This window comes from Tenrec ecaudatus, chromosome 11 (genome assembly GCF_050624435.1).
Source record: "Tenrec ecaudatus isolate mTenEca1 chromosome 11, mTenEca1.hap1, whole genome shotgun sequence".
Taxonomy (NCBI): domain Eukaryota; kingdom Metazoa; phylum Chordata; class Mammalia; order Afrosoricida; family Tenrecidae; genus Tenrec; species Tenrec ecaudatus.
In genome coordinates this window covers 47,127,147-47,151,790 of record NC_134540.1, presented here as the reverse complement: position 1 = coordinate 47,151,790, position 24,644 = coordinate 47,127,147, and the positions used below count along the sequence as shown (strand labels likewise).

General features: G+C 44.2%; 1 protein-coding gene across 1 annotated transcript in view; it reads left to right on the top strand.

Annotated features, from left to right (window-relative positions):
- VWA8 (von Willebrand factor A domain containing 8) overlaps window positions 1-24,644 on the top strand; it is a 405,888-nt gene that overhangs the window by 154,970 nt on the left and 226,274 nt on the right. The window contains exons 18-20 of the mRNA XM_075563021.1: window positions 3,374-3,480; window positions 7,074-7,180; window positions 14,317-14,388. Of these exons, the coding sequence (XP_075419136.1) occupies window positions 3,374-3,480; window positions 7,074-7,180; window positions 14,317-14,388 (286 nt within the window). The remainder of the gene's footprint in view (window positions 1-3,373; window positions 3,481-7,073; window positions 7,181-14,316; window positions 14,389-24,644) is intronic.

The following is a 24,644-nucleotide window of genomic DNA, read 5'->3' as shown; positions in this document are numbered from 1 at the left end:
GTCCGTCCCCCTGGGAGGGGGTTATATGTACAACATTGTGATGTGTTCCCCCTTTCTCCCCACCTTCCCCTTCCCCTCCTGGTATGGCTGCTCTCAATATTGTTCCTGGGGGGTTACCTGTCCTGGATCCCTGTGTTTCCAGCTCTTATCTGTACCAGTGTACATGCTCTGGTACAGTCTGGTAGCCGGATTTGTGTGGTAGGATTGGGGTCTCGATGGAGGGGAGGAGCATTAAAGAACCAGAGGAAAGTTGAACGCTTCATCAGTGCTATACAGCACCCTGACTGACTCAAGACTATAACTTTATGGGAGTATCAAGCCTCATCTTTCACCAGCAGAACTGGCTGATGGTTTCGAAATGCTGACCTTGCATCCCTAGCAGTACATACATTCCCCTACACCACAGTCTAGGACCTAACAGAGACTGTAGGTGAGAGATAGATGTCAGGCATGAGGATTAAAATTTTACTGGGATAAGAACCTGCGCTTCACTGCCTCCTGCTCTATTTGCCTCTGCTTCATAACCAACTTCTCTTTTCTTTGAGCGTATGCTTAAGGCAAGGCATTGGTGAATCAGTGATGGAATTCTTTCTTTCCAAATCGGAGACCTAGGTCCAATTCCTGACTGTTGACTTTACAGTATTCAGCATTAACAATATACTCAAGGCCGTGGGAACCACCGCGAAATACTTGGAGAAGTGGGAAGCCTCAATTAGAAGGGGCGATGCTGGGAGGGTAGCGAGAGGGTGGAGTGGAAAGGGGGAACCGATTACAAGGATCCACATGTGACCTCCTCCCTGGGGGACGGACAACAGAAAAGGGGGTGAAGGGAGATGCCGGATAGGGCAAGATATGACAAAATAATAATTTGTAAATTATCAAGGGCTCATGAGGGAGGAGAGAGCGGGGAGGGAGGGGAAAAGAGAGGACTTGATGCAAAGGGCTTAAGTGGAAAGCAAGTGCTTTGAAAATGATTAGGGCAAAGAATGTACAGATGTGCTTTATACAATTGATGTATGTATATGTATGGATTGTGATAAGAGTTGTATGAGTCCCTAATAAAATGTTAAAAAAACAAGAAAAAAAGTAGTTCCTAGAACAGAGCAAGGGACGACGGCAGGACCAGGCCGTATTTTGTTCTGGTGTGAGAGGGTCGCTCTGGGTCATCGCTGACTGGATGGCACCTAACAACAGCAACAACAACAGTTCCTATTGTTTTACGTTGGAACATTGTGACTCCTAGTGGTTAGTTAGTTCCTAGTGTTTTGTCACAGATACCAATGAATTATAATTTCTGTAGGCTCTCCTGGGCTCCTGTATTCTAGGTACATCTTTATTTGTGTGAGAGACTTTGCCCAACTTCCTCTGATTGGGGGAAAGAAACTCACCCAAAGATCATTCCTGTGAGGCTGGGGTTTAGCTCCGCTGATAATGCCCAATTTGCATTCCACTCTCAGTCCCCTAGGATCCCAAGGCTCAGCTTGAAGAAACTGGGCTCCAGCTCTGTGATTTGGCAACCGTAGCTCCCCCAAGCAGGTGCTCTGAGGTAGCTCACTCTGCAAGTGAGCCTCCTGCCAAAGATGCTCAATTTTACTCATTCTTAGGGCCAACAAATCCACCACTCTGCTTTCTACTGAGACTCTACTGCTCCTGGCACTCACCTGCCATTCCTCTGCTACCTCTCTGGTGTCACAGCTTTCTGTCCGTGGATCAAGGAGGTTCAGAATGTAGGAATCTAAGGTCCAAAGGACATACTTCATTCCTGGCTCTTCTCGCATGGTGGTAGTGAGATTCTTTCTTCCTGCTTCTCAGATGATTCATTTCATATTAATGAAGGTGGCAAAATTGACCAACCCCTTGTTAGAGTTCCAGGTTGTTACAATTATAATTAACCCTATTAACATTTGCTTACAACTAAATGATATAATCCTATTGGTATCTCCTCCATTTTCTCTTCCTCAGATCCATCAGGAAGAGAGTCCTTTGGTGGAAGTTACAAAAACTCTGGCTAGAAGAGCCCTATAAAATAATCCACTGCACTGCAGTAGGAAACTCTTCCATGTCTGAAGCACACAGTAGTCAGTTTATGTGCACTTGGAGAGTGCTTCTGTTAGGCAACAGATTGGTTTTTTTGTTTGTTTGACACTGTACATTCAGAATGAATAATAAGGGATTTTTTTTCTAAATGGAGGTATTTTTAATGGTGCTTTTGCATCAGAACTTAACAAAACTACATTTGCAAAGTCAATTACAAATTCCGTCCTAAAATTACTTATGGTAGAGCTAAACAGGTTGTTTTAATCTTTCCTCTTTTAGAAAGTGTATTTTATTTTGGCAAGTTGTTTCCAGAAGAAATTATTATTCGGCTGTATTTGACAAGTAAGAAAAAAGTTGGATATTCTGAAATTCATTCAATAATTTGTGTTAAAAAGTAAAGACACCCTCCATAACTCTGCTCCACTAATTTGAATTTGTGATTAACAAAGAAGCCTGGGTGGCGTAGCGGATTGGGCAGCAGTTCAAAACCACCAGCAGCCCTGTGGTAAAAAGATGAGGCTTTTTGCTTCTGAAAAAAGATGTACAACCTTGGAAACACGCAAGACTTGGAAACCCACTCTATTCTGTAAGGTCTACTCTGCTCTACAGGGTGGCTATGAATCAGAATCAACTGACTGACAGTGACTTTGCATTTTGAGCTTGAACTTGACGCAAACTAAAGTGTTGCTTGCTCTAATAAGGAAGGAAATTTGATAAGCCAGCTCAGTGCATAATTTATGCATTTATGGATTCATGAAGTATATCAAATTTTAAAAGCAAATTATTTTGATGGTGAAATGACCCTGTGCATTATGTGTTGGCTGCCAACCTCAAAGTCAGCAGTTTGAAACCACAGCTCCTCTGTGGAAGAGAGATGAGCTTTCGACTCCCACAGACAGGTACCATCTTGGAAAGGTACAGGGGCAATTCAGTGTTGCCCTACAGGGCTACTCAAAGTTGGGATCGACTCCATGCACTGTGTTGAGTTAAAACTGTTACTTTTTGAAGCAGACTCATCAACACACTCATAGTATGTTCTTTGAGTTCATATATTTATTCTACAACCTTGTGTAATTTAAATTTCACAGATCCAGATTGATTTTCCTTAACTGGTTGACACTAGTAAGGCATATATGAATGTGTTAAAAGATTTTCAGAAATTGGAGAGCAAATGTTTTGAGAATGATGAAGGCAATGAATGTACAAATGTGCTTCACACAATTGATGTATGTATGGATTGTGATAAGAGTTGTATGAGTCCCTAATAAAACAATTAAAAAAAAGATTTTCAGAAATCACAGAAAGCTTAGACTTTACCATCCTACCCCACTCACAGGTTTTTACCAAGCCTTGCAAGGTCTGCGCTAGAAAGAAATATGGCGGATGCAGCAATAGGAAGTCTGACAGCAAACAATCTGGAGCCAGAGTTGAAGGATTATAAATGTAAGTATTGGGTTTATTTCTGGTTAAGTGAAATGGTCATTATCAAACATGTTATTTTGTTTTCTGCTGTTTGCATAATGAAATACTTTCTTTTCTATTTATTTCTCAGCCAACCCCCTTCTGGTTTTGTCTGATGTACTGGGCTAAAGAAATGCACGTGGTGTTTAAAAAGAAGTTTGACAACCACTCACAAGTTAAACCTTAGAATATTAATTTTCATGTTCCTTGGATACACTCCCACTTTCCCACCTAGAGTCATTAACACAATAAAAGTTCTGAGAATTCCTGCCATAGACAAACATGTCTGATTTTGTTTTATATAACATTTCCCAAATACTTTTATATATAACATTTTCCCAAACTGATTTTATTAAAAAAGTTCACCTTGACCTTCCCAGGCGATGCCACTTTGTGCCCTAACTCAGAGCGTGTTGCTGGATGCTCTTCTGGAGGGAAAATGTGTACGACATAAGCTCCGTTCACCCAGCACAATTCTGTGTCTTGGGAGGTACCCGGTCTTATTTTGAACCCTCCACATATTGGCTTGGTGGTTTTAAGCAAATTACCTAAATTATATTCTTCTAGTGTCCTCATCACTTTGGTCTCACAGTTTAGAAAATTTCTATATAAATGAAAAGAAGTAGAAGTATGCATTTTGGGATCTGGCCATAGGAGATCTCCTATGAAAGACAGTTCCTGTTTCTTCTGCTACTACTGTTGTTGTTATTACTGTTATTAACTTTGGAACATGCCATATAGTCACATATGTGTCCAGTTACTGTTGGAAATACAAGAGACGTATGTGCCCAGACTTAAAGGAATTCATTGTTTAGTCTCCTGGCTTCAAGAAGCTCTCAATCTGCCCTAGGTCAACCCATTTACGCAAGTCAGGAATGATCCCACCATGACGATTACAGATCGTGCAGAACCCAGTTCCCCAGTTTAGCTGGGTCTCCAATCAGTGAGGGTGCTTGTTTGAAAGGTGGCTTAACTCATCTATTTTGTTGACTAGAGTCTCATGTGGAGATTTTTATTGTAAGGGCCCAAAAACATTGTGATCAAGGTAATTCAAGAGCTTTTGAATGTATTTTTGACATATATGTATATGTTAGACTCTGACCAAGCAGGCTTGGTTTTTCTTCTCAGATTTATCGCTACGTTGTCTTTGCTATTTGTGGCGTCTATGTACTGTTTATTTATATATGTATATGTGATTTTACCTACGTGTGCATGCTTTATCTATATGTAGTTTTATCTGTATGTTGTTCTTTCTATAAATAGACTCCAACCAAGCAAGCTTATGAAGTTGATTTGACTAAGATCTGTTTTTTTCTTCTCAATTTTATCTATATGTTAAATTATCTAGATGTAGATCAAACAATATATATTACTATATGTATATATCAACCATTATATATAAACACATATCAAACACATATATGTAGTTTTAAATATATTTTCTCTATTTTGTAAAATATTAAGCTATAGATAGAGCTGAATTGTATGTGTGTGTGTGTGTGTGTGTCTTTGCTTTTAAAGTACTCTCTTGCTCTTCCATGGTTAAACCAAAGAACCCCCACCATTGGCATCCAGATTGCTGTAACCATTATCACCACCTCCACTAAGTATGCTGACGTTCTGGTCACGTAAAGCAGAGCATCTTCTCTCATTCTTGCATCAGTATCCAGGAATGACAGCATAATTCACCAAACTGCTTGATATTTGAGGAATGGTCTTAGCTTTTGTAAATGATTCCAATTTTCAATAATTATCTACAAAACTAGGGCATTCACTCACTTCCTATTTCATCTCCCTTGAGCTTGCCCTAGATTGGGTGTTCAATTTTGCTAAAAATAATATAGATTTCTATTAACTGATTCAGCTGAGACATTTCATGAGATGGTAGTGTGATGCTGTTTTTTTTCTACAAATTTAAATAAGAATACAGTTTTGCTGATAGAAACTCTGACCCTGAATCTGATTCAAAGAGCTGGAAGGCTGAGTAGAAGTATCTTACATCCATCTCAATATCCTTTGAGACACAGCAAGAATCCCATTTTCTGACCTCATTAGGGAGTTGAGAACCCCTGTTTACATTCCTGTAGATATGTGGGAGCAGCGAAATATTACCATATGATAGAAGAAAATACTCATTTCTATTTTCTATATAACTCACTCCAGTTGAGTGTCTGCCTTCATCATTATTTGAAAACTGTTCTTTTTAAGGTAACCAATGACCTCCCCTCTGCTAATTCCATTTGTCAATTATCTCTTCTCTTCTTAACAGACATCCAGCACCTTTTAACACAACTGGCTTAGTCTATTACATTATAGTTTCTTTATACTTCACACAACAGACAATTTAATTGTTGAATCGTGTTAAGAAGAGCTGTGCAATTTATGATCACCACATCAATTTCAGAACAGTTTCTTGTCATCCTCGTTGTTGTTGGCTCCCCATTTGTGCTCATCCTCCCCTGCCATGCCCCTCAGCAATTACTCGTGCACTTACTGTCTCTGTAGATTCGCCTAATCTGGATTTCGTGTACAGAAAGGTCATCCAAAACACAAACAGGAGGCAAGCAAACCAACAACAAAACACCCAACAGCAATGACTAGACAAACTCAGAACAACCGAAATCAAAAAGAAAGCAGAAAATATTAAAACCTGAAATAACTTTAAAATGGGTCAAGAGGGAAATCAAATGACAAAAAGTCTTACAGTTTTACCTAAGTATATCTCCCATAATCTACTTTACAATACTCTCTGTCTGACAGCAAGGCTGTTTCATCCCTCAGTTCTGTTCAGAAGGGATTCGCTGGAGACTTAATGCATATGGATTTGGGACTTGCTCTGTCATCCATTGCCTTCTATAACCCTGGTGTTTACTATTTAAGCTCTGATACCATTCCCTCCTTCAGATCTGGATTATATTATTTACAATCCTTGGATCACATAGGCTGGTGTGCTTCTTCCATGTGGGCTTAGTTGACACCTCACTTAAATAGCTGCTTGTTTGAAGACAAGGCTCTAAGACCCCAGGCTTCCTTTCTGATAGTTGTGCACCACATGGTTTCTTCACACATTGCTATAGCACTTGTAACTTCAGTGATCTCTTCAAGAGGGAAAGTATCAAATAGAGCCATGTCATAAGAAAAAACTAACTGTTCTTAGACTGGGACTAAAATTAAGTGTGCTCCCAAAGTTCACTCGTGTATCTCTGATGTACGAATGTCTTTGGTTCACTGTGGAGACACCCTTATCCTTTGATGACGGAGAACATTGTAAGGCATTCCCCAGGCCTCCAGTAACTCTGTTGATAGTGTCATTAATTTAGTCCATGGTATAGCGTTTTAAAAACCGTTAGAAAATGAAATTAATTGTATAGGTATAGGCTGGGTTCAGGCCAGAGTACTTGAATTGTTGACTTATACAGATTAAACGCTCAAGTCACACCACCAAGCTTATTCTTTGAGGAACTAAATCAAAAACCCCGAGAAGCCCTCTGAGTATAATCCCTTTGCACTCTGGTGCACTGCAGTCTCGGTGGACGCTGCCTGCAGTAAATCTCTGCCTTGTGTGTGATGTTTAGGTGAAGTCTCCTCTGGATGTCTGAGGATCGGAGCTGTCAGCGCGCCAATCTATAATGCCCAGGAGAAGATGAAGGTGCCTGATGTTCTATTCTATGACAACGTCCAGGTAAGACCATGCCTTTGCAGTCATAAACCAAACGCCCTTTACACTGTGGTTCTTAACCCAAGTCCAAGTGCAAACAATGGGTCTTTATTTTTGTAACTTCATAAATTTAATGACATTCTGAAGATGACGCTTTTTATTGCCCCAAATCACAGTCTTTCCAAAGGTCCTTGAAAGTTAGAGGAGTGTCAGCTAAGGGCCATCAGTTTGCACATCAGTGTACACACATCATGTATACCCATCAATGTACACACATCATGTAACGCACATCAGTGTACACGTGTCAGTGTACACCCATCATGTACACATGTCTGTGTACACACATGTACACAATCATGTACACTCGTGTACACACATCAGTACACACACATCATGTACACACACACACTATCTGGGTGTCCTTCAGCTAGATAAACAGAAACATTAAACACAAAGCGGGCCCAGTGCTCATCTTCTCTTTCATTTACCTGTGGTCTCTATGATTCCAGCACTTCAAAGAGGGATGTGTTCAATGCATCATTTTCCTTGGAAATTCTTAGTAATTTTTGTTCTTTACTGTTTCTTGCCTTTTTACAAAATTGGACTGTGGTGTGTCAGGAAGATAATTTGTGGTTTTAAACTAGCCAAGACTTATCAGCCTTCTCTTAAGACGTAGCAATCCGTCTGTGCTCAGGTGTTCACTTTACATTTTACAAAATCTAGAAAAAATTCCTGTACCCTCTGCTGGTGTGTCTATATGTTGCCACAGTCACTGCAATAAATGCCTGAGGTCAGGTCGCTGCCTGACCCGCCTCCAGCTCCCTAGTGCCTCGGCAAGGGGTCAAGCAAGCTTGTAGGGTCATCCTTCGTGGCCTCTTCTGACACCAACTGTCCTCCCACGCCACTTGGCGTGATCCCCAGTTTTTTGGTAGGAGATACGGAGACTTGGGTAGAAGAGTCAGATTTAGAAAATTCAGTCCACCACACCCACCTTATAGCCTGGGTAGAATTCCCCCTTGGTGTTTCCGAGCCTGTAAATCTTTAAGGGAGCAGAAAGCCTCTTCTTTTCCCTGCAGATTATTTATAACAGCCCATAATATGAAAGGTTTTTTTATTCTCCTCTTGGTTCTTTTCTAAAGCAGTTATAATATATGTATGTATATATTTAAATCATTAAAAGTTTTACTATGGGGCTTAATCGAGCATCTGCATGTAAATAACCGTACAGTTAAAAGAACTTGGTTGCGATTTGGAGTTTCCCCCATCCCCAAATAGGTGCCTAAATCCTAACTTCCAAGCCTCCGGTTATAAGCTCCTTTGAAAACACGGGCTGTGTCTGTCATGCCGGGGAGGTAGTATCAGTGTAGCGTTTGTCCTGAGTCAATGTCTGGTGCTGATTAAAGAGATTAACACAGTGCAAAGGGGAGAGATGGGGTCAGATTGGTGGCCAGGCACATGGAGGTCTCCTAGCAGCAACAGAAGCTGAAGAGACCAGGAGCTTCCTCCACGGCTGACAGAGAGAGCACGCCCGCCTCTCAGGCCAGCGCGCCCACCAAGCATCACATGTGTTCTTCTGATAGCAGCACTGGCTAACTGCCCGAAGTCCTCAGGGAACACTGGCTTCTTGTCCCTAATCTGCATCAGCAAAACCGAAGGGACTTAGGCAAATCCTTCTCTCCCAACAAAAGCCTTGTTTAATATTTCGAAAGCCGCCAGAACAGTAATGATTCCCTGTGGTACAGCACAGCTGATGGCCAACGTGCAGTGGCAGGCTTTGTTTTTCTTGCTAAAGCATCGATACTTCAGTTAGCACAAGCAGTGGACAAATGCACCGAAAACACAGGTGCTGAGAGCCCAAAGGAGGAAAAGAATATATCTTCTATCAAGTAAATACCGAAACTTGATTGCAAGGAAATCACAATTTCCCGGCATTGATGGCACTACAGTGTGCACATCGAGCAGAAAGGAACCCAGAGAAAGGACTTGGAAAGCCATCAGTGACTCTTTGAAAGCCTCCTTGGTGACAAGCGTGTGGGAAGCCTGCACCGCATATCAACGCTTCGGATCTGCAGCAGGAGGCCGGGCCTTTGTTCCCTGAGCACAGTGTCTGTTGCCATGGTGCTTATGACAAAGAAGTGAGGCTTCAGTGAACTTTACTCAGTGACCCCGAGGGACTTTTGTAGCCTGCCTCCAAATAGACCTTATATTCAAAAAGCAGTCAGATTTCATCATTAATAAAAAAAAAATTTTTTTAATTGGAGCTGACCCCATTCCAGGGTGGCAGTTTGATTAAGTCTGTTTTTCTGGTATGCATTACAACAGAGCCCTGGTGACACACTGGTTAAAGCTTTTGTCTGCTAACCCAAACTTTGATGGCTTAAATGCACAAAGCCCAAAGGTCTGGCTGTCCGCTCCTACACAGACGCAGCCCTGGGATCCCCCGGGGGCAGTTCTGAACTGCCCTATAAGGCCACTGTGAATCAGGCTTGATGGCAGTGGCCTTGGATACCACATGGCGATTCTTGCCCCTGGTTCACCTTACCACATTGTGCTAAGGTAATTGCTTAAATGCGTGTTTTCCCATCACTGAAGTGCAACCCTGTGTTGCTTAATTCTGAATCTCAGCAAAGACCACTGTGCCTGTCACTTGACAACTGCTGAGTAAATAAGAACCGAGTGGATTCGCTAAAGCTCAAGCAAGATTTGAAGCTGTGTAATCGGGAGTGCTATTCGTTCATTAAATCATTCGTTAAGGAGTATTAACACTGTAGCAGAAAGGAGGGGAGGTTGGAGGAAGAAGATTCATAGCCTCTTAACAAGCTCCTGGGCCTGAAAACATTTTTAAAATACCCTACAGTGTGTCAGGCCTTGAACTACGGGTTTGTGATTCAGGGGGGCAGGGTGTATGTGTGTGTGTGTGGGGAGAGAGAGAGAGAGAGAGAGAGAAATACACATGTATGCATTCTCTCTCACACCCACAAGCACACCTACACATGTGCTTGCGTCCAGCTTCGAGGCACAAGCTGCTCATGAGGGAGACATACCTGGCTATCGGAATGCAGTGAAAGTATACACTGAAGTCACAATGGTTACTCTGATGAAGTGATGGTCCAAGATCGGAATGATCATGGGACACAACAAGACAGAGGGAGAGGTTCTCAGCCAGAGAAACTGGTGATACAGAATTGGCTGGATGGAAGAATGGCACCTTTAGGGAGCTGTTGTTGTTGGGCATGGATTAGATTCCAACTCACAGAGCCCCTGTAAGACAGAGAAGAGCTGCCCCAGAGGGCCTCCTAGGCTAGACTTCGTTACATGATCCCATGACTAGATCTTTTCTCCTGTGGCTGGCTAGTGGGTTTAAACTGGCAACCTTTTAAGTCAAAGTCAAGGGTCAATCAAGGTACCACCAGGCCTCCTTTCAAAGCAAACCAAAAGCACTGCCATCAAGTCAGTCGAGATTCACAGGAGCCCTAGGGGACAAAGTGGAGTTGCTCCAGGGGGTTCCTGAGGCTGCAAGTCTTCATGGAAGCTGACGGCCCCATCTTTCTCCCAAGGTGTGGCTCGTAGGTTTTGAGCCATCTGTCTTTAGTGAACTAAAAAACTCAAAACCAAACTCAGTGCCATCGAGTCAAATCTGACTCACAGAAACCCTGGTAGCGTAGTGGGTTCTTCATCCATTGGGCTGCTAACCTCAAGGCCAGCAATTTGAAACCGCTAGCCTCTCTCTGGGAGAAATGGGAGGCTTTCTACTCCTGGAAAGAGCTACAGCCTTGGAAACCCACAGGGGCGGTTCTGCTCTGTCCTATTAGGTTGCGGTGTCCTAGAATGTTTGAGATTCCAGTCCAACTAGAGGTGCCTCGGAAACAAGGTCTACTTCCAAAACATCAGTCACTGAAAACCCTGTGGAATCCATTTATTGTAGTAAAGGCCCCATCTGACTTCTATGATCCGCCCTTCTTTACCTGTTCCGACACCGACACTTCCGCCCATGCATTCTACATCTGTGCCGGGTTCTGATTTGTGCAATGACCACACAAAATTCACAGACAATACTCACGGTTAAAGGAGTTTTATTAGGCAAGTTAATAGAGTACAATAAGTCAGGATTAGGAACAATAAGGATACAGCTATTGGCCCATGGCAGTGCCTCTTCTCAGCCAGCAACCACATCTGTCTTTCTCTGGTCCTCAGCCTCTCAGTCACGTGGTATGATTAGGCATTGCTACCCAACACATTGCTCAGCCAGCAGCCATGTCTCTCTCAGCTCTTCAGCTTCTCAACCGGAGGGTTCCCTGGCTTCTGCCTCTGTGGACCAGGAAGCCAGCCTGTCTGTCACTCTGTCACAGTTCCACAGTCTCAGGCCAGACAAGGGGAAGGTACCCCGTAGTTTGGGCTCTGCTCAGTATTTTTCATCAACACCATACCTCAAATACGTCAGTTCTTCGTTGGTCTTCCTCATTCCTTTCTCAGCTCTCACATGCACACGAGGTGACTGAAACACCATGGCGTCGGTCAGGCAGACCTCAGTCTTCAGAGGTTCATGTTTGCTTCTGGACGCATTCGAGAGGCCCATGCAGCAGCTTGGCCAGAGCAATAAGTCGCTCCATTTCTTGGCCGCCGTAGTGATCCTGGTCCTTCAGGAACTAGAGTTATTTAAGGGATCTTGGGAAAAGGGGTGGTGTGACTTTTGCATCAGAACTTTAAATAACACCGGAAGTGACTCAAGTTCCAGAAGCTTTCAGGCTGATAAAAATCTGGGCCAGAGATGAGAAGACATCCAAAACAAAACTGAAAGCTGTGGAGAGAGGAACAAAAAAATGGATACAGTTGACTTTGTTTGGTGGTGTAGTTGTTCAGCCTTGATGTTGAATGAACTGTTGACAAAGGAAGAGTGCCGTGGGCACAGGGTGCGGATGGCAGGAGTTTGGGCAGAAAAGGAAGCACCCCGGCACAAACGCTCTGCCAGATCCCGGCTCAGCCACCCCTAAGACTGCATGGAAGCGCTCCCCAGGTCTCTGCAGCCTCCCATGGTGCAGCTGGTGGGTGCGAGCTGTCGGCCTCACAGTCAGCAGCCAGACGTGTCACCTACTCGCCCACCAGGGACTTGGGCAGGGGATGGAAAAACGATGCCGTTCATGGTGACAAGAGGTTCAGAATGGCTGAATCTGTAGAGACAGTAACTGGGTTGCTGTTTCTTGGGGTTGTAGCAGGGAGTACACGAAAGAAGAATTTGTTCTAAAATTGATAGTGGTAATGATGTTTCAATTCTTCTTGACATGATTGAATTCTGATGTCCCAAACATCCAACTTCTTCAATTGCTGTTCCCCTCATCTCTGACTTCAACTCGATTGCTCCCCGCATTAGCCACTCTCTCCTCGTAACCAACCCCAAACGCACTGCTGTGGAGTTGGGTCCTGTTCACAATGACTTATGCGATAGAGTAGAAACTCTCCTTAGGGCTTGGGTTTCTGATGTGCACATTTTTACCAGAGCAAACAGCCCCTTCCTTCTCCTCAGGAGTAGCTGATGGGTTTGAGCCACTGACCTTGCTGTTAATGAAGGATGTTTAATCCAGTGCACTAACAGGACACCTCAGTTCATTGCTATGTCTTACAAAACTCCTGAGCCAGCAAGGAGACAGTTCACGTGGGTGTGGAAGCTGGCAAATCCCAAATCATGGATCGAGTGTCTAGCTGGTGGAGTCTCTTCACCCACCCGGTCGCAGCAGCACACAACCCACCTTAGCAGGCTGTGGACTCTGATGAATCAGGTCAGACTACAGACTGCTGTGTCAGGGGTGTCAGGGAAGTAGCTCACATGGAGACTGGTGTGTCCCAAGTCCTGCGTCAAGGGTCAGTCAGTGAATGTAAGCGCTTAAGAGCCCACATTGGCTGGTCAGAGCGCAGGCTCACAGCTGCGGAAGCTGGTAAATCCAATCAGAAGATAGGTCCCTGGCTCAAGTCCCAGTGACTCGAGGTCAGACGAAGATGGGCCAGATGCAGATCTTCGCCATGGAATCCCCAGATATTGGATGTGGATGTACAATCACCTCACCGAGGAATAAGGGTGGTGTCTGGAGGCCGACCTTCTAGTAAGGCAGTGGCTCAGGATACAGGTCACCCTAACGGTGCCTCAATGACAGCTCACTCCCCAACGCCATCATGACCATCGTTCGAGAGGCCAGACTTGTAATGCGTCACCAGGTGGCAGTCTGCGGCGAGAAGACCGCACTGCATTGAGGAATAATCAAATGATCTGAAAATCACTCAGAATTATAGGCACGGTGCTAGGGAGAAAACTGTCCTTGAAGATCAGTACGGAGTTGGAAAGGGGTTCGTGAGGTCCAAAGATGAAGCTTTCAGCTGCTTCCTGAAAGGAGAGGGTCAAAGATGAAGCTTTCAGCTGCTTCCTGAAAGGAGAGGGTCAATCTTCCATTGGCTTTCCGTGAGTTGACAGCTGCCTGCCAGGATCTAGCGCAGCAGCATGCAGGTAGCACGACTGCTTACCATCCATTTACACTGTGTGATTGCGCACACAAGGAGCTCATGAACACATGGGATCAGAAGGCCAGGGGCTTCCCCCCAAGCTTTTTGAAGTTCCCTCGCACATTTATGGTATCATCGGGTTTTTCTGTTTTGTTTTGTTTGGTGGTGGTTTTAAAAGGACAGCAGCTCTCTGTTTGTTTGTTATTTCCCCCTGTTGGCTTTAAAGACCCTGAGCCCAGACAGCACTGACTGATGGACGGAATTCAGGCAGGTGAGGCAGAGGACAGGACTCTGGGCAGGTGGTGGCAGTTGTGTGGCTGTGGGGTCAGGTGACTCCTGCTGTTCTGAATGCCTTCATTTTTATTTCTCAAATAGGTTAGCCCATTTGTTACCACAGCATCTTGAAATTAGCGCCAGTTTCTGCACTTACATCCTAGAAAGCACAAGGTTCTCGACTTGCATTGTCACTCAAACTCACTGCCAGCGATGCTGTTGACTTAATTGCTTGCAGAAGCTATTTGTCAGCACAGCACTGGTTTTGTTGGTTTCTTTGTTTTTCTTGTTCGTGTTGAGTATTGACCATCATGATATCGTCTCCCCGTTTATGGTCACTTCTTTATTTCTTTTCAATTGCACAGACCACAACTAACTTCTGGTTCTCTTTTCTCTAGCACATGATTGTGATGGAAGACATGTTAAAAGACTTTCTCCTTGGAGAACACATACTATTGGTTGGTAACCAGGTACGTTCCGACCGGGTCCTAGCCTCGAATGCGTATACGGTAGTAACACTTTGAAACAGAATTTCTTCTCCTTATGGAATTAATTTTGGAGAATTCTTTCTTAATATAATTGAAGCCCTTATTAAGCAGCTGGATGGAGCGTAGGCTAGCACCCAGAACCCCCTCGATCCAGAACAAACCAATTCCAGGATTTTTCTAGTTTCTGTTGTTCGTCCCCCAGGGAGGGGGTTATGGAGATCCTTGTGATCGGTTCCCTGTTCCTGTCTTTTTACTGACCTGCCTGCTTCCGTGAGGACCACGGCATGGGACATCCCCCGGGCACTTCTCCCCTTATAAGCCTTATAAGTCCTTATAAGCCGGCCCGATCCCGTGGTAACAGGGCTGGATTTTTTCTGAGGTAGGGTCTGAAGACAGGCCTGAACATTCTTATGCACCGATGGCAGCGAAGAGCAGGCTTTGTTCAAGTGCTGGTGGTGGGTTGAGCGCCAGGGCTCAAGTTCTGCCAGGGAATAGTGGGGACGCGGCATCGGCCTGGGCCTGCTGCAACTGCGTGTTGTCACGGCCCTCCGAGGGCCACGATCTCAGCAGCCAGTTCCACACAGAGAGCAGGAGGATGGGGAGGGCGGAGGAGAGAGCGTGGAGAATTCTTTTTTACCCCTAATGAAATGACTGGCTTAGTTTAAAAAGAGTCTCTGCCTTCTGAACTTAATAATGACCTCAGAGCCGAAAGCACCCTTTTCCCCCATTCAGTCACCCATTCACCGAAGACCACTTCATTCTGCCTCATGAACTAACTATGTGTGCTACCCAGCCTCACTCAGAACCACCTGTCACCTGGATTTTGGCAATCGCTTCTCACCTAGTTCTACCCTTACTCTATTCCTGCTGCCATCGGTCCACTCCGCAGCCAATTAGTGCTTCTGAACAAGCAACCTCAGACCTGCTTAGCACAGTTTTGGACTTGCCTCCCCTTTGCCATTAGAGTACAGGCATAGCGTGGGGACATTGCTGGTTCGCTCGTGTACCACTGCAATGGAATTAATCTCAATAAAGTAAGACACGTGGGTTTGGGCTTTCACTGCCTTCCATAGCATCTACAAACCAGGTGTTCAGAGTTTCAGCTCTGATACAATTTCTTGGATTTTATTATTGAAAGTTCTTGGATCATCTGGACTGGTGTGCTTCTTTCATTCATACTTAGTGACCTTCTCATTTTAAATGTTGTTTTTTAATTAAAAATGGATCATTGCCTTAGATAGTAAAAGCAACATACTACTAGTGGGCAGAGGAGCACAGCTGGTGCTGTCAGCTAAGTGTTGGATTGTTAACCCAAAGTTCAGTGGTTCAAACCCACCAGCTGCTCCTCACGAGAAGGATAGCACTCTCTGCTCCGGTAAAGAGGGGAAAAAGAGGAGCTGATACCAAGGGCTCAAGTAAATGTGTAGAAAATATTGATGGCAACATACGCACAAATATGCTTGATAGAATTGATGTATGGATTGCCATAAGATCTGTAAGAGCCACCAATAGAATGATCTTTTAATAAAATAAAAATTAAAAAACGAATGACAGCCACAGCTACCTTATACAAGGTCACTATGAATTGGAATCAACTCGATGTTATGTTGTGGTGGGGTGGTTTTTAGTTGAGTGCACTCTTGGAAGTTCAGTAGCTTGAACGCAGATAGCAATTCCTGCATGTATGTCGCTGTGACTTTTCGGATCTTTGTGAGGCTCATAACTCAATAGTAGAAATAGTATGTCCCACGCAGGCTTTGCGCCAGGTTCTCGTGGGTAAGGGGTGCCGAGCACTTCACACGGGGCCTGGCTCACAGGAGGGCTCGGTGCTGCCAGCTAGAAAGAAGGCGTGCGCCTCCGTGTGCAGTTTGAACGGTGCTTCAATATTCGCATTTCTAAAGGAGAATCAGACTTTTTCATGGCCCTCTCATCACCACTTGCAAAGTTCTGCATGCTTTTCTTTCCTGCACAATTATTTTCCTATGATCGATGGCCTGGTAGGAGGATGAAGATGAATTGGCAGTGTAGGATTTGCTCGGTACCGACGCCCAGGTACTCAAAGTCTTATATTACTTTGACGGATGAAGCTCTGTGGGCTTTCAAGTTTATATAAGCCCAGAGTGCTTCACACGCTTTTATAAGCGCCCTCCGTGTGGCTTTCTAGGACTCCTGGAATCTCGACGACAGCAGCCCGGCATGCTGAAAAAAACACGCCAAGAGTCTACATAACTGGTCATTGAATAGATTTGCCGAGGAGTGGTTTTGAAAGGAAGAGCCCCAAAAGTCATATGATCTTGTCCCAAGGTCTTGGAAGTGTCCCAGCTGGTACTTTTGTCTTAGGGGGTTAGTTGGTGGGAGGTTGTAGGAGTTTCTTTGCAAAAGTCGTCCTCATAACTGAGCAGACGATGAAGTGAGGGTTTGGGGAGGGCTGTTGAGGTTGAAGTGGAAGCCTCACTTGGATTATTTTCAAGAGATTGACTAAATTGACAGATTGACTAAATTTCCTCTTTTGTAAACTTGCAACTGAATTCGGTGGAATGAATCTGGGAGACTCTAGGGCCTGCCCATTCTAGATTATAAACTGATCTCATCAGAGGGCTGGCAGCATTGCCACACGGACACAATAGTGAAATACCAATTACCTGAGATTGCCTAATGATAATTCAGTGCTGATTCATATTTAGCTAATTAAATGAGGTAAATTTTTCCCAGGTTTACAGTTTTACCCGTGCAAGAAGTGAAAATTGGACCAGGGCAACTGGGCAAAGGTCCAAAATATTTTTCTTTAAAAAAAATCATTTTATTAGGGGCTCTTATTGCTCTTATAACAATCTATACATCCATTGTGTCAAGCACATTTGTATATATGTGATCATCATCCTTTTCAAAACATTTTCTTTCTACTTGAGCCCTTGATATCAGCTCCTCGTTTTTTTCCCTCCTTCTTTCACCCTCCCACCCTCATGAACCCTTGAGAAATTATAAATTGTTATTATTTTCATATCTTATACCGTCCACTATTCCCTTCACCCAAGTTACTCTTGTTCGTACCTCCTTTTGGGTGTGTGTGTTAATACATTGATCATTGCAATCGGTTCTCCCATTGTCCCCCACCTTCGGCCTACCCTTGTGGTATTGCTTCTCCCATTATTGTCCCTGAAGGGTTTGTATCTCCTGGAGTCTGTGTGTCGAGAGTGCTTCTCTGTACCAGTGTACATGCTCTGGTCTAGTTGGATTCCTAAGGTAGAACTGGGGTCATGATAGTGGAGGCGGGACAGCATTTAAGAACTAGAGGAATGTTGTATGTTCTGTTGGTATTATACAGCACCCTGGCTGGCTCGTCCCTTCTTTGTGACTCTTCTGTGAGGGGCTGTCCTGTTGTCTACAGATGGGCTTTGCATCCCTACTCTGCACACACATACCCTTGTCCCCATTCATATGATGATTTGTTCTGGGTCTTCTGATGCCTGATCCCTGATCCCATTGATACTCATGATCAAACAAGCTGTATGCTTCTTCTGTGTACACTTTGTTGTTTCCCAGCTAGATGGCCATTTGTTTATCTTCAAGTTTTTTTTTGTTTTGCTTTTTTTAGTGTTGACTAAGTATCTTTTTTCTTTTAATAATTTTATTGGGTTTCATAATCCATAAGTACGTCAGTTGTGTAAAGCACACTTATATATTTTGTCCTCATCATTCTCAAAACACTTGCTTTCACTTGGGCTCCTGAAATCAGCTCCTCATTTTTCTCCCCCCCCCCCATCCCTCATGAACCCTTGATAATTTATAAATTATTATTTTATCATATCTTACACTGCCTGATGTCTCTCTTCACCCACTTTTCCATTGTCCATCCCTCCAGGGAGGAGGTTATATGTAGATCCTTGTAATCAGTTCCCCCTTACCCCCCCTTCCCTCTTTCCTCCCAGTATCACTACTCTCACCCCTGGTCTTAAGGGGTTCATCTGTCCTGGATTCCCTGTGTTTCAAGTTCCTATCTACACCACTGTGCATCCTCTGGTCTAATCAGGTTTGTAAGGTAGAATTGGGATCATGATAGTGGGTGGGTGGAGGAGAAGCGTTTACGAACTAGAGGAAAGTTGTGTGTTTCATCAATGCTACACTGCACCCTAAGTGACTCATCTCCTCCCCACTACCCCTCTGCAAAGGATGTCCAGTTGTCTGTAGATGGGCATTGGGTTCCTATCTCGTACTCCCCCTCATTCACGATGATATGATTTTTTGTTCTTTGGTGCTTGATACCTGGTCCCTTCGACCCCTTGTGATCACACAGGCTGGTGTGCTTCCTCCATGTGGGCTTTGTTGCTTCTGACCTAGATGACCGCTTGTTTACCTCCAAGCTTTTGAGACCCCAGATGCTATATCTTTTAATAGGCATGCACCATCAGCTTTCTTCACCACATTTGCTTTTGCACCAATTTTTCTTCAGTGATCCCTCAGTAAGGTAGCATCACAGAGTGCCAGGTTATTAGAACAAAGTGTTCTTGCATTGAGGAAATCCTTGAGTAGAGGCCCAATGTCTGTCTGCTACCTTAAGAGGTAACATATAAGTAAATATATGTGAATAGATCTTTTCCCCTATTGTTATATCTAAATATATTTACATATGTATGTATCTGTATATATACCTCTATAAATGTCCTTTGCATCCTAGTCTTACCTCTGTTTCCTTTTACTTTCCTCCTGTCCCACTATCATGCTTGACTTTCATTCAGCTTTTAGTAATTCCTCTTGACTCCATTCGCTTGATCAATCCCCACCAGGCATTCTACCCACTTCTCACTATCAGTTTTAGATCACTTGTTGTTCCCTTGTCCTGGGTTTGTTGGCAACCCCCTTTCTTTCCCCCACTCCCCCACTCCCATGTCCCCCTGGAACCATCCCCCGCCCACACCCATCCATTGTTTTCTCCTCTGGATTGTTTATCCTGCCTATCTTATATAGATAGACATGAGAAAAACCAAAGCCTATAAATAGTTCCAGGTCTGACTTTTATGAATATTTTTCAATTGACTTGGATGAGGCCAAGGCCTGGCCCCAAAGTCTATTTTGGGGATTCCTCTGGGACTTCGTTGCTTGTTCCCCTAGCTGCTCTGTTGCATGCCCGTCCTGTTTTTCCCCAGTGTGGCGGAGTCAGATCGTGCACATCCTGCATTGTTGTCCCCCGTAGTGCCATGAGTCAGTGAGGGGATGTGGTGTCTTGTGGGTAGGGGAGGGAGGGCAGGTGGTCCTCTCTGTGCATTTGCTGCTTCAAGCAGGAATATCATCCTCGAGGTTTGGTGGGTCATGATGCGGTGTTCTCTCTCTCTCTCTCTCTCTCTCTCTCTCTCTCTCTCTCTCTCTCTCTTTTCCCTTTTAGTTTGATCCTTTGTGTTCTAAACAGACCTGCCCTCTCCCTGAGCTGTATCGTCAGTGCTGGCCTGCCTCCGCAGTACATTCTTCTGGAGAGGGAGTCCGCGTAGTTGGGATTGGGGCCGGCCCTGCAGACCTCTCAGTTGGTTTGCTGCTTCGTGCTAGTATGTTGCCTTCAAGTCTTGGCGCACCAGGTTGAGGTCTGGTCCCTCTCTCCCTTTCCTGTGGAGACATAAACAATACCCTCCCCATGGTTGGGTTAGTGCCCTGTTTCCCCCCTCCCCCATGTCCTTTGTTCCCTTTCCCCCTCCTTTTTAGTTGGCTGTCATGTGTATCCCTGGGTTGGGTCTGACCCTTGCCAGAGTGCCTGGTGACTTACTTTCTGTGCAATTTTGTCTAATATCTCAAACCAAGCATTACTACAAAATGTAGGTGATTAATTTTTCTTTGCTAAAAACAAAAGACTCCATGTCTTAAAAAGGATTTTTATGTCATGGTTCCTTGGTATTTTAGAACACCACATTATTTTAAAAAAATCCCTTGAATTATCTGATAAAATTCAACTGTTTTACAAAAACGCAAATACTCATGTCTATTTATTTTTTTGCTTAAAGAAGATTTTTAAGGACAAGCAACAAATTAAGTTCATTTCTAAGTGATTGTATTGCAACAAAACTCTTGTCTGGATTCACCAATTTTTTTTCTTTTACGCCAGCTCTCTATCATTTTACCAAATACAAACAGCGTAATGAGATATTTGTGGGATTTAAAAAAATTATTGGGGCTCGTACAAATCTTATTATAATCCATACATCCATCCATTGTATCTCAAGCACATTTATACATTTGTTGCCATCATCATTCTCAAAACCGTTGCTTTCTGCTCGAGCCCTTGGTATCACCTCCTCATTTACCCCTCCCGCCCCACTCCCCCCCTCATGAACCCTTGATAATTTATAAATTATTATTATTTTGTCATATCTTACACTGTCCGATATCTCCCTTCACCCATTTTTCTGTTGTCTATCCCCCCAGGGAGGAGGTTATATGCAGATCCTTGTAATCGGTTCCCCCTTTCCAGCCTACCCTCCCTCCACGCTCCTGGTATTGCCACTCTCACCACTGGTCCTGAAGGGATCGTCTTTCCTGGACTCCCTGTGTTTCCAGTTCCTATCTGTACCAGTGTTCATCCTCTGGTCTAGCCAGATTTGTAAGGTAGAATTGGGATCATAGTCGTGGGAGGGGAGGAAGCATTTAGGAACTAGAGGAAAGTTATATGTTTCATCATTGCTACACTGCACCCTGACTGGTTCCTCTCCTCTCCACGACCCTTCTGTAAGGGGTTGTCCAGTTGCCCATAGATGTGCCTTGGATCCCCAATCTGCACTCCCCCTCATTCACAATGATTTGGTTTTTTGTTCTTTGGTTCCTTATACCTGATCCCTTAGACACCTCGTAATCACACAGGCTGGTGTGCTTCTCCCATGTGGGCTTTGCTGCTTCTCAGCTAGATGGCCGCTTGTTCACCTTCAAGTCTTTAAGACCCTAGACGTTCTATCTTTTGATAGCTGGGCACCATCAGCTTTCTTCACCACGTTTGCTTTTGTGCCCACTTTGTCTTCAGTGATCGTATCGGGAAGGTGAGCGTCATGGAATGCCAGTTTAGTAGAACAAAGTGTTCTTGCATTGAGGGAGTACTTGAGTGGAGGCCCAGTGTCCATCTGCTACCTTTAGATATTTATGTTTAAGCTTGCTTTATATTCCTTGGACCATAGTTTTTTTCCTTTACTTAAATTCAAACATATTATTTCTTGGTTATCGAATGATCAGATAGGATTGAAACAATGGCTGCAACAGTGGACTCAAACTGAGAACAGCTGTGAGGTTGGCACAGGACCAGTGTGGTAGCTCTGTTGGACACAGGGTCACTACGAGTTGGAACTGACTTGACGTCAGCTAACAACAACAAGCAGAACTCTATGCCATATTATTCCAACTGGGTTTGTTGTTTCTCACATGGTCTATTAATTATAAACTTGTTGATACAGGACTTAGTTTTCTTCCTGGTACAGGTTCAGTAATGTGTTTTGATTGTTTAACATTGAGATTCTGTGGATATTAATATGCCTAAAAAACCTCCCACACACCCATGGAAAACCACAGAAAACCCATTGCCATGGAGTCAATTCTGACTCACAGTGACCCGCTATAGGGTTTCCAGGGTTTTACAAATCTTTACAGGAGCAGAGAGAGTCATCTTCCTTCCAAGAAGTGGATGGTGGGTTTGAACTGCCAACCTTGCTGTTAACAGTCCAAGGCTTACCTGAGAGCGCTACTAGGGCTCCTTGGCAAAATTAAAGGAAGTGCGAATTTTGCAGTTAATCTGTTGAAATGAGCCCTGGCAGATGCTTCTGTGCAACGTCAGAGCCATCCCGCGTTGCTATGCCAGCAGCATTGTCGACTCTCTGTAAAGGGACTGAACAGTTTGTCCAGAAACTTGCCTGCCTGTGTCCCCAGCTGGTGGTGGCAGCAGGGAAGCTGACAACGAAGTGTGCTTTGCTTCTCCTCACACCGGCAGCCTGGAGGTCCCGCCCAGACGGAAGCGTTTGTGAATTCCTGGTTACTTATCAAACTCTTCACTGGTGGATCGCAGGCTGGCAACTCTGCCATCCTGCCACCTTCTCTCTGTTTACCCCATAGTTCTTAGGGAACACTGGAGGAGAGTTATTCTGAGTCTTTTCTCTACCACAGACACATTGATTTCCCCCCTTGCTGTGGTCATAGCTAATGCCTGCCCAAATGACCCCAAAGCATATCTGTGCTATTTATGGGGACCCAATATTTAAAATCACAGGTGTAGGTTTTTATTATTGCTGCTAGGAAAGGAGGCCACGGCTCTGACAGGAAGTTCTATAATAAGTGTGTTTTCAAGTCCAGCAACCCATTAAGGCACTGGAAAGGCATGTCTTCTCATCGTACTTCTGGATCTTTCCTGGACTCCACAGATGCCGTCCTCCAGAGAATCCTTTGTGCAAACGTTCAGGATTATGTCATACTGCATTGTAGTAATATTTCTTCTGGCTACACAAGGTGTCCACGCACAGCGTGAGCCTTGGGAGAATAAAAAATATCCAGGGATCATGTAACAGCAGTCTCGGTGGGTCTGAGGCTAGTTCTTAGAACGTGGTGTGCTGGCCCCTCTGTCCAGATGCACCCACCTAGGCTCAGGTGGCACTAGCCATCTCTACCTGAGAGGGACTAAGAGAGGTGAGTCTAAATCTCCTAGTGGCTAGACTAGTATCCTTAGAGGCGGGTTAAACAAAGGATTAGAAGGTTCAACATTTGATGAAAAACTGAAAATGAAAAACTGCTGTAACTGATTTCCCCTGATTTACTGCAATATTGGTTTCCTTACTTGGCTCTTGTTGCTACTTGTTAACTGTATCCATAGAACAGAGTTTGCACAAGGGAACTAAGACATATCACTACCATGCATCCTGGGTATTATACAGCTCAAATCAAGTCTATTCAACTGGGAAAGGGGCCCTGAGGGAAAGATGCTTCAGCGTAGGAGGAAGCTCGATGCTGTCAGTGCAGAATCCATTTACAAATGGCTTCAGAAGCAGAAATCTTGCCTGTTCCCCTGCTGCTCTCCTCCAGACCTCTGTGGGCCAGACGTAGGCCTTAGGAGATTGGATGATCTGGGACCTACTGATCTTTGACCCCTTGGCGTCAAGATATAAACACACATGCTAATCAATTCCAGGGGGCCATTTCTTGATGTTCTAGTGTACTCACTCACTCACTCACTCACTCACTCACTCACTCACTCACTCACTCACTCACTCACTGCCACCAAGTCAATTCTGACCTGTAGCAACCCTATAGGACAGGGTAGGGCTGCTTCTGTGGGCCTCCAAGGCTGTAACTCTTTCTGGGAGCAGAAAGCCTCTTCTTTCTCCCATGGAGTGGCTGGTGATGTAGAACTGCTGACCGTGGAGTCAGCAGCCAGCTCATTGCCCACTATGCTACCCGGGCTCCTGTGGGACAGACCAGCAGTGACAAAGTAAGCTTCATTCTTCTGAGATAATATGTAGTTTTGAGGATCTTATCTGCCTTCTCCCCTTTTATCCTCAATCAGATTTGAGGCTGTCAGGCGACATCCAGTGGGTAGTGACCCATAGCGACCCTATGAGCAAAGCAAGACATTGCCGGGTCCTGCCTCTTTCTCACAACTGTTTTGTGGGGGCCCATTTGTTGCAGCCACGATGCCAACGCACCTTGCAGACTGACCCTCCACTTTACCAAGCACTGACTTCTAAGGAACATCTGGCTGTACTTCTTCCAAGACAGATTTGTTTGTTCTTCCAGCAGTCTGCAATATTATCATGAAGAGTTTATACTAATATAAAGTTTTTAAATTTTTGTGTTTGTACTAAAAGACAAATTATATGTACAGACTAATGGCTAGTAAGTAATGATAAATATACATAGACACAAAACCAAAATTTATCAGGTTTTTTTAAAAAGTATTTCTAGGGCAATGTTTTGTTTCTTAAATTTTCCAATGGGAAAAATGAGTATGTATAACTCTCATGGTGGAAAAATAAAGGACTATTTATGTATTTATTCAATTAAAGTAATCCTGAGGCTTTTCTGTTCCAGGGGAAAAAATATGACTACAAGGACACATCCCTCTGTTTCATTCTCTCAGGATAATTCAGAAATGCTCTTCTAGATTGTGCTGCTAGCATTTTCTCGGAGCCTTAAAAATGAAGTAGGAAGTGCCCTGATGAGATCTCTATTTGAGAGCAGTAGCTAGACCTATTTTGGATTGACCTGTGATGAGACTGGAGAAGGGGAGA